Source organism: Cyprinodon variegatus, unplaced genomic scaffold, assembly GCF_000732505.1.
Source record: "Cyprinodon variegatus isolate N-32 unplaced genomic scaffold, C_variegatus-1.0 Scaffold668, whole genome shotgun sequence".
Taxonomy (NCBI): Eukaryota; Metazoa; Chordata; class Actinopteri; order Cyprinodontiformes; family Cyprinodontidae; genus Cyprinodon; species Cyprinodon variegatus.
In genome coordinates this window covers 204,485-214,300 of record NW_015151121.1, presented here as the reverse complement: position 1 = coordinate 214,300, position 9,816 = coordinate 204,485, and the positions used below count along the sequence as shown (strand labels likewise).

The window sequence follows — 9,816 nt, the reverse complement described above, 5'->3', positions numbered from 1 at the left end:
TGTATATGCCTACTCCCCAAATTCTTCCTCAAAATATCTAATAAATTAATCTGTTCCTTAATACATTCAAACTCTCTCCTCATATATCTTCTTGCTTTCATATTTATGACATTCCAGTATAACATGTTCTACTGTTTCATATTTTTCATAGTAATCATATTTGCCAGTAGTATGCTTTTGAATTTTGAAAAGTGTAAAATTAAGTCCTGTATGCCCAAATCTTAACCTTGTTATCACTCTCTCCTCCTTTCTATTTCATTTTCCATTTCTTCTTTTTCCTACTATCTTCTGAATTTTATAAAACCATCTTCCTGTTTTTCCTTCATCCTGCCTTTTTTTTGTGCCATTTCTCCATCAATTTTTCTTTAATAAAACTCTTTCCCTCCGATTTATTTGATTTAACTGAACTAATAGGATCTTAAATTGCCCTCTTTGCCATTTCATCTGCCCTCTCATTTCCTTCTACTCCAATATGTGCTGGAATCCACACAAATACACCATAACACCAATATTTTTACTCTGAATAATGTATGAAATATTTCTAATAGTGTCCATCCTACTATCTGATTGATTATATTTTAAACTTAATAATGAAGAACTTGAATCTGAACAAATTACTGTTTTTTATGGTTTTATGTCTTCTACCTATTGTTAAGCTAATAATATTACCAACATTTATTTCTAATAATTCATCTGAACTTCCTTTTTCTATTTTTATATTGAATTCTGGTATCACAAAAGCTATTCCTATTTTCCTTGTTATTTTTTATGCATCTATATAAATTTGAATATATTGATAATAACTGTCTAAATGTAACTGTGCTAAATTAATATCTACCGCGTGCCTAATACTAAATCTTCTTTGCTCACAGTTTTTATACGTATTTGTGTTTAGCTGACACCCGCGTCATCATCACGCAGTGAGGCTCCGCCAATGGGAAGGTTTGTTATTGTCACGTGATTAGCATGTACCTATCTCGGGTCTTTGCTAGTAAGTGCTAGAAAGTAATGATGAAACCCAGAGAAATAAGTTTTGCCGACGTGTGTTTGAGGGGTTTATTACTGTAACTTTGGTTTGGTGTTAAATTAGCTCTCCCTATATTCGGCTTAGTGGCATTTTTAACCAGGAGAGGAACTTTAGTGTTAGCATTAGCCGAAACGGCTCTGAGGAAGGAGGAAGATCTGAACTCTTAGTAAGTACAACTAAAACAATTTTAGTTATTTTTTGGATTGAATAAAAAATTTTAAAAAATTCATATACGGTTAACGCATTTATAGTAAATTATTTGTCAATATTTGCCAATCGTCTGGAATTCAATGGTTTAATTATGCGTTTCTCCCCTATTTATTTGAAAACAGACAGGAAAAAAACAGGAAATTATCATGCCGACACAAATATAGAGCAACCTAAGGCTGCTAGTCTCCTATAAATGAACAGCCTGAACCGATTTTGCGCTACAGTAACTATGTTACGTTTTAACTTCTTATTTATTCGTATCCCAAACTTAGATTTGATCATCCTACTGCTTGTCTTTTTTGTAGGATGGTTTTTTATTCAGTGTCCAAGTTTAGTTCTATTTATTTATTTATCAATTTATCCTATTTCTATTTATTTTTATTTTATTTATTTATTTTTCTAACATTTGGCCTAGGAGGTAATCTTCAGATGGCTCTTACAAACTTTCATTCTCTGTTAACTTCCACTTTTTTTTAAATAATTTTTTGTTTATTCACATAGCAGTTTCAAGGCTGATGAAACCCATTCATTTTCCCATCATCAGGTGGATTTAGTATTTTCCTGTGGAAAAAGTGGGTTCTTTCTTGTGCTATTCACATGCGATAACAGTGTGTAATAGCTTTTCTTTGAAAGTTAAGCTATAAATTCATCTCCATTATTTTAATCTGGAAAGATCAGAAATAAAGATAAGCTGTTTTGTCTTTCAGTCAGGTTTCAGGATGTACAGGAGACAGAGGAGTTCCCACCTGGGCTTGCTGATGCTGGCCTCCCAGTTATTCCAGATCGGTCTGGACAACATTCCCCCCGTCACTCTCGCAATCCTGGGTCTTAACGTATACCTTTTCCTCTTCCCAGCAGCTCCTCTCTTAAAGGTAAATAATTTTACAAAACTTATTTCATTCAAGTCCAAAGCAATAATTTTTGCCTCTAATTTTTTCATTATGCTTCAGTCAACAACAACATCCTGCTATTTGCTCCTTTGCTCTGAAGTAATTATCTTCATTTTACACGATTCTAAATAAATAGTGTCCTTGTCTAAGACTTGTGTGAGCGTCCAGCAGGCGTACTGGTTCAGCGACTGGCGCCGGCTGCTTCTGTCCCCGTTCCACCATGTGGATGACTGGCATCTGTATTTCAACATGGCATCCTTTCTATGGAAGGGGACCAAGCTGGAGCGTCGGTTAGGTGGAGCCTGGTTCCTCTATGTGCTCTCAGTCTTTTCTTTGCTCACCGGATTGGTCTACCTGCTGCTGGAGGCATTGCTAACAGAACTGACTGATGACCAGTCGTACAGCATGGCCTGTGCTGTTGGCTTCTCAGGTATAAACGAAAGCTACTGATTTCTAAAAAAAAATGTAGATCTGTTTGTTTCCTCTTAATCCTTCTCTAACCTTGTTAGAGAATATAAACATCAATAATATGTGCATACAACAGGAACATTTCTTAATTTTTGTTTTGAACTGTTTTTAATTCCAGGTGTCTTGTTTGCACTCAAGGTGCTCAATAACCATTACCACCCAGGAGGTGCGACTTATCTGATGGGTCTGCCAGTGTCTAACCGCTATGCTAGCTGGGTGGAGCTTGTACTTATCCATATAACTTCCCCTGGGTGAGTTAGCAAAATCTTTTCAAAGAGATGTAGCTGGACTCTGGTCCATCTTACAGAAATTCTACGGTTACACCAGTGTGAAGACTCCTAAAGCCTTCTTTATCGTGTAGAAAGCCTTTTTCATAAATTCAACTTTAGTTTTACTCTTTGGTGTGAGAAGCACTTCTCCTTGCAGAGCTTATACATCAGCTATGGAGCAGATCAGCTTTTTATTTCTCCAACAAACAGAAAGGCAACGGTTTTAAAATCAGTCTGCGATCTAGCCTAAACTTTAAAACTCTTTTATAAACACCAGTATTTTTTTCTCTTTCTAGTGAGAATTCAAATAAATATGTAACGTAGGTCGCAGATTTTATTTACTTACTTTGAGGTCATTGTGGGAACTAATCCTTACTTTGAAACCCTTTTCCTTCAGCACATCTCAGTTTAATATAGCTTTCATTTATTCAAAATTAAACATGTTCGGTTATTTAAGTTATTCAAATGTCTTCATTGTACTCAAACAGCATCTTAGATTGTTCTACGAAATGGCATTCTTTTTAAAGTAAGCAATACGAATTAGTAGTAAATGATTTCTATTAAATGCTCTGCTAGATTTTATCCACTAGAGGGAGGTGTTTCATTGTATCTAATAGAGTGGTCTGCAACCCAGAGAGAGAGAGAGAGAGAGAGAGAGAGAGAGAGAGAGAGAGAGAGAGAGAGAGAGAGAGAGAGAAAGAAAGAAAGAAAGAAAGAGTTAAGTAAAAAATTCACATAGCCAACCTGATGGAAAAAATAGATGTAAAAGATATCATTGGAATTTCTATTTTCATTTTCATTCATTTTCATTCATTGCATGTTTTCTAAGAAAAAACAACTGAAACTTTTGACAAATTTTAACTTTTTTATAAAATCTAAATTCAAAAACTGTCTAAGGTCAGAAGACCAAAGAGCTACTTTGAGCTGCAATCTCTCCACAAAACGGCCCAGGTTAGGCATCTGGCACATTTGAATCGATTTAAATTTTTCCAAAACCCAAATACAGCCCACAGTTTAACTCTTATTTACTAAAGGCTAACTAGATTTCTTTTAAACACCGTACTATATTTACAAATTAAGAAGAATTTCATTGTGTTGTTGCTAACAATCACTGGGGTATTTATATTAACCTGGGTAATCAGAACCTAATGATAAAACACTGAATGCACCAAAGTAAGCAACAGAGATAGTTATGCACTCTGTCTCCTTTTCCATTTATAACTATTCACAATATCTTCATAACCCCCCAAAAAGTTAAGCTGTTTTAGCTGTTTGAAGATCCACAGAATGTGTTCTCTGCTGTGCGGTTTCTCCGATTGGCTCCCCTTAATCTCCTGCTGTGGTTTCTTAGCTGAGGGGACTGGCTGCCAGCCTCTCTCTCTGTTTGTGGTGCTCTCTCTGCTGGTTTTCTTGTAATGATTTCCTGCTGCCTCCTGTCTGAGCTCCATAACACCGTCTCACCTAACCTTGGTGGTCTTGGAGATTCCAAAAAAGTTAAAAAACAAACCATTGGACTTTCTTTCCAAGATTGAAGACGTTTCGCTTCCCATCCAGGAAGCTTTTTCAATTCAAAATAAGGGGAGAATGTCCGGGTGAATCGGGTAAACCCAGAAAGCTGACCCCACAGCTTTGTTTGGCTTTCAAATGTAAAACGAAAAACAAAACTTAAAAAGATGCGAATGGGTCTGCAGAATCACTGTCTTCCATTTGGTCTGTAAATGTGTCTTTTGCCCTTCCTCTGCAAGTCAGCATCTGAAATATCTCGTTTTTAATGGCTAGATTTTTACCCCTGCTCAATCTCATATCCACGGCTCCTAGTTACAAAGAGGAATTGGAACACCACTACCTACACGGGAATGCACAAAAATTAGGGGTACAGCTAGGGTGTAGTCGGATTGGGCCTAAGTTCTAGATAAGAGAAGTTAACATCCTTTTTTAAGCAGTGTTAGTACATATATTAAAATAAGCATAGACCTTACTACAAGAGAGATTTATGCAAAAGTTGTCGTTCTTGCTGTAAATCACAATGAGAAGAGTTACTGTACAGCATTATAACTGGAAAACTTGATTTTTATCACATTATATCAGAGCCCAATTATAGAATATAACCCATGGAAACAACGTACCAGACATTTAGATTGATCTTACAAGCAGAGAGGAGACTGTTGATTAATCTGTATTTATAAAGCACTTTATTTGTGGTTACGGCTCTAACTGTGATCTTTAACACTAGAGCTGCAACTAATGAAAAATGTTCTAATGACTAATCTTTTGACAAATTGTTCAAGTAGTTGAGTTAACAACTTGACCTAACAAATTGAGTTAAGTTGACTTATCAGATAATTTCCAAAAATATCCCCACTTGGCAGAGTAGCCCTGGGATGGTGATGCCAAGATAAACAAAAAGGTTACATTTGTGTTTACTCAACTGCTCACAAGATAAACCCTCTCTCTCAGTCCAGTGCCATCTCGAAAGCACAAAAAAGTCTAGAAATGCTCGTGTATAGCGGCGTTCAGTGTTTATTCTGCATATGAAAAATAAATAAATATCAAGAAAGTGAAAGTCCAAAGGCTACAAAAAAAGCCAGAAGAATGGAGCTCTGAGCATTATTGCTGCACTAAAACATTTTTTATGAACTATAGTGAAAAGGTTTCTGAATATCTATGAATAATGAACTAAAAATATAGAAACCTGCCAATGAAAAATATTTGATTGTATAAACAACCTTTGGACTTTGTTTTCCAAGTTTGAAGATGTTTCGCTTCCCATCCAGGAAGCTTTTTCAGTTCAAAATGTCTGAATTAGCGTTGAGTTCCAAGCATAATAGATTGAATTGAAAAAGCTTCCCTGATGGGAAGCTTCAAACTTGGAAAACAAAGTCCAGTGGTTTGTTATCTTTTTCTTTTTTGAATGACTATGACCTGGATGACTGGGAATCTTCACCAGCGTATTTTCTGGTACTTGCAGTTTTTAAAACAAATCTTAAACTCTTTATATTCTCCTGCAATCGCTACAAACAGCAGTGGAAAACTCCCCACAGGCTGGTCGCTGAGAGAGCTCCCAGTGGGGATTCCCAGCACTGCCTCCCAGCGGAATGCTGGAGGTCTGGCACTCCAAACCACAACTGCATATTTTAGTGGGATCGTAACCCTGATGAACTGACTGCATAGAGGATGCTTGGAGGTGGACTCTCCCGCTTAAAACATGTTAAAGTCATAGTATGAAGTTATATTTAAATGTCAAATAATTCTGGGTTAAACATGTATATAAATGTACTCTTTATCAGACAATATTGTTCCAACATTTAGAAAATTTCTATAAAAAAAAAAAATCTTGTCATAAAATCAGTGTTTTTTTCCCCCTTGTTATCTTATGCAGGCCAGTTAGTTATACGTCAGCTTGAACACCTAAATTCGGCCAATCATTTATCAACAGTCATCTGTCAATCAAATTTTTTTCGGTCATAGCATCTTCATTCATATGTCGCAGCTAATATACCCAATGGTTGAAATAAGAATCCTTTACTTTACCATTGAATTCCGTCCCAGTGTTCACAGGGATGGACGTCTGTGTCTTCAGCAGGCGTAGAGCTAACAGAACTGGCAGCGCTGCGAGGCAAGGGCTCAAACATGTACGGCTGGAAGCCTTCTTCACCAAACCAAGCTTCTGCTGCCCTGGCGTCCTCTTCCACAACATCATTGTCCCGCTTTCCTCCTCTAAATAAAAAATGTATGACGGAGGAGACTCATCCACGACCTTCGACACAAAACTCTCCTCCTCTTGCATGTTTCCGCTGTCCATAGCGTTCCTTGACAGCGTCTTTTCTAAGTCACCAATTTAGTGCTATTTGGTCCCGATGGAATTTCCCATTTGGAACCTACTAGCACTAAGTTGCTAACTGGTTAGCAAGATGATTCCGACAAACCGGCCACAATCAAACTTGCTTCCGAACTTTCCATCATAACAATCTCTTGATAAACGACCAATCACATTCACTTTATTCACTCGTGTAAAGTCGGGCACCACTCTGGAGAATTCAGAAATGTAACGGTTGGAACATCCGCTTCCCTACGACTTTAAAACAATTTTTGCAAATCATAAAGTAAATAAAGCCAAGCTGCTCTCTAGCTTAAAGCTACAGAACAGAGCAGATAAACAACCAGAGCGCAGAGCATCCAGAGCGTGAACCCTCAAAGCAATTTGACCACAGTTTGATCCAGCATCCAAATTTCTGCATTTTTGATGCCCACAACCGACGACTTCCATTGTGAACGCAGCGTTACAGAGTGTACATACCACTCTCACCATGTGCCCGAAAGTATCCTAGGGGTTTCGATACTTTTGGTTCTCCACATAGATGGCTCCGTCCTCGATTCAGACTCACCCGCCGCTGTCATTTTCCTATCACACTCAAAACCAGAACCAGCAGTAACAGAAGCTCGTGACAGGAGAGGAAAGGGGAGCCAATTTGCCAGCAGTGTGCGAACATCAAAACTAGTGCTGTGGAGCGGAATTTGTTGACCAAAATAAATAGGCGATAAAATAGGCTGACAAAAGAAAAACTGTCAATGAACTTTATTGGTTGTTTATGTCGACTACGTCGTCTAATCGCTGCAGCACTATGGTTCACGTACATCATCTACTATAATTTTCAGCTTCTTTTGAAATAAAGTTGTTGTTTTTCATTTGTCTCAATAGGCTCAGAAATCTAACCAGATGGTATAAAGCTAAACAAACCAAGTCATATGGAAGAGGACATACACCCTGATTAAAATGAAGTTTGCATGACTCAGCCGTGGCAGAGGGCTACTCATCTTTCTTCCTTCTACACGTTGCAAAGCCTAAAACAATCTTAGAAAAATGTCAAGTTTTTAAAAGCACAGGAATGAAAAACAAGCATTTAATTTTAATCCAAGCAATTAGAAATCGTGGTAATCATTAATCATGTTCTTGTTTCTTTAGGACGTCGTTTGTTGGTCACCTAGCAGGAATCCTGGTTGGTCTGCTCTACACCTCTGGACCACTGAAGACCATCATGAAGAGATGTGCAGGTCTGACTTTTTCATGTGCCGGTTTGTCCACATTGTTCATATCTTTGTTGAGACACAAAAGGATTGAATATTTCTAACCTTAATATATTCCAAAAGAATGTTCTTCTTTATGGGACTTGATTGTTTTGTGTTTCACTGCAAAGCTCATCATCCCAGCTTTAGCTTTCTGAGTGTCATAACTGGATCATTCAGTTATATTGCATAATAAATTACAGCCTTATTAAGCCATTGACCAAAAAAGAAAGAATAATTATCATGAAGCTGTACTGAATTATCCTCTTTCTGTATATTTTTCCACAGATTTAGTCACGTCTAACGGATATAACTCTCATCGCAGTGCGTACTACAGCTCTGCCGGCACTTCAGGTATCTGAGCATTTAGGAAGGGTTTCTGTTCACTGCATGGAGAGAGAACAGGTTTTTTTTTATGAAAAACAAAAATAGTTAATAGTTGAGTTTGTTATGTTAATTAATGTGTGTGTGTGTGTGTGCAGGTTATGGCGGCAGTAATGAGCAATACTCTGGGAACTCTTATTACCCACCGCATCCAAACACAGATCATACAGCATCATATACAGGGGGGCTGACAGAAGAGCAGCAGATAGAAGCAGCGATTAGAAACAGTCTGAATGACAGAGGTCAGTAATCATACACTCCCCCCCCTTTTAAATGAGCACCTGTTAGAAAAGTACCCTGATGTAATTTCTTATATTTTCTCAGGACAAACCGGCGTGAGAGAAGGTCCTCCTCCTTATGGGTTTAACGTCTCTCAGGGGACCAGTGCTGAGGAGATCAGGTGGAGGAGACTGAGGAGGTTTGACCGCTGAACTTTCAGGTGGCAGCAGAGAAGAAGGTGGTTTTGGTGGCTGACTAGCGAAAGCAAGAAGGTACTAAGGAAGATGGGCCTGATTAGAGCAATATCGCGTCAGCTTCTCACCATTAAGAGATGTTTTTGACTCTGAGAATTAATGAGTCAATACCAGCCAGAGGGAAAACTGTTGATGAGGAGATGCTGTTAATATATGCGCAGTGAAATATCCAGGAGATGTACAGCTTCTTAGCTTTGACTTCAGGAGAGAGTTTGGAAGAATTTCTGAAACGGGAAAATGCTGATGATCCAATTTGCTTTTTATATTCCTTGTTTGTTTCTTTTATATTCCTATTGTGAACCTTTTCTTCAGATACATCAAACATTTTTCAGCTTTATATCAGTTTATGTTCATCAGCTTAGAGATGTTACAGTTTGTTGAATACTAAAGGAAGCACTGAGAGGCTGCCAATGAGTTCTGAGGATTGTTGATTGAAGAAGTCAGTAATTCCTAAGTTTACATGAGTATTTGACAAGCTTTTACTCTTTTTATAAGTCTTTAAAAATACATTATGTTCCAACTGAGGCAACTGAGTGTTTGATTGGAAATCCTAACAAACCTTTATCTTCTAAGGACAGCGGATTGAGCTTAACTCACAGGCTCCTGGAGAAGCTGTCAGACTCTGAAGCTGCAGCTCTCTTCTTGCTGTTCATGAAGTCTTGAATTAAATGTGTTTAGTTATCTAAATATTTGGATGTTCTGCCTAATTTTGTATCACTTGTAAAAAAAAATGTTAAAGGCCTTTAAATAAATTAGTGTAATTTTGCAGTTGTTTACTCACTCGTTGTTTTAATTGAATTAGAATATTAATCCAGCCTTTGGTTCAATTAAATTCAGTTTATTTCTATAGCGCCAATTTATAACACATATCATCTAAATGCACTTTACAGTTCACCATTTTAGCGACAGTGGAGAGGAAAAACTCCCTTTTAACAGGAAGAAACCTTCAGCAGAACCAGGATCAGTGTGGGCGGCCATCTTTCGAGGCCACCTGGGGTTTAAGGAGACAGAAGCAGAGATACAAAAAGTAG

The 9,816-nt window shown here is 37.6% G+C and overlaps 1 protein-coding gene across 2 annotated transcripts; it reads left to right on the top strand.

Moving 5' to 3' along the window:
* The first annotated feature begins 965 nt into the window (after positions 1 to 965).
* On the top strand, positions 966 to 9,538 carry rhbdd1 (rhomboid domain containing 1). 2 transcript variants are annotated; one of them, XM_015394037.1, is made up of 8 exons: positions 966 to 1,193; positions 1,949 to 2,109; positions 2,278 to 2,557; positions 2,714 to 2,846; positions 7,828 to 7,916; positions 8,217 to 8,282; positions 8,411 to 8,554; positions 8,637 to 9,538. In XM_015394037.1, exons 2-8 carry the CDS (start codon positions 1,957 to 1,959, stop codon positions 8,741 to 8,743), a joined length of 972 nt encoding a protein of 323 aa, XP_015249523.1. In that variant the 5' UTR covers positions 966 to 1,193; positions 1,949 to 1,956; the 3' UTR covers positions 8,744 to 9,538. The 2 variants fall into 2 exon arrangements, with proteins under 2 accessions (XP_015249523.1, XP_015249522.1); XM_015394036.1 differs by having other exon boundaries at positions 1,945 to 2,109.
* The last annotated feature ends 278 nt before the right edge of the window (positions 9,539 to 9,816 follow it).

What these genes read in the sequence shown, in the direction of transcription:
- rhbdd1 (XM_015394037.1), top strand. Translation starts at nt 1,957, where the DNA reads ATGTACAGGAGACAGAGGAGTTCCCACCTGGGCTTGCTGATGCTGGCC. An exon ending in CTGTGCTGTTGGCTTCTCAG is followed by an intron (nt 2,558 to 2,713) that starts GTATAAACGAAA and finishes TTTTAATTCCAG; the next exon opens with GTGTCTTGTTTGCACTCAAG. An exon ending in CATCATGAAGAGATGTGCAG is followed by an intron (nt 7,917 to 8,216) that starts GTCTGACTTTTT and finishes ATTTTTCCACAG; the next exon opens with ATTTAGTCACGTCTAACGGA.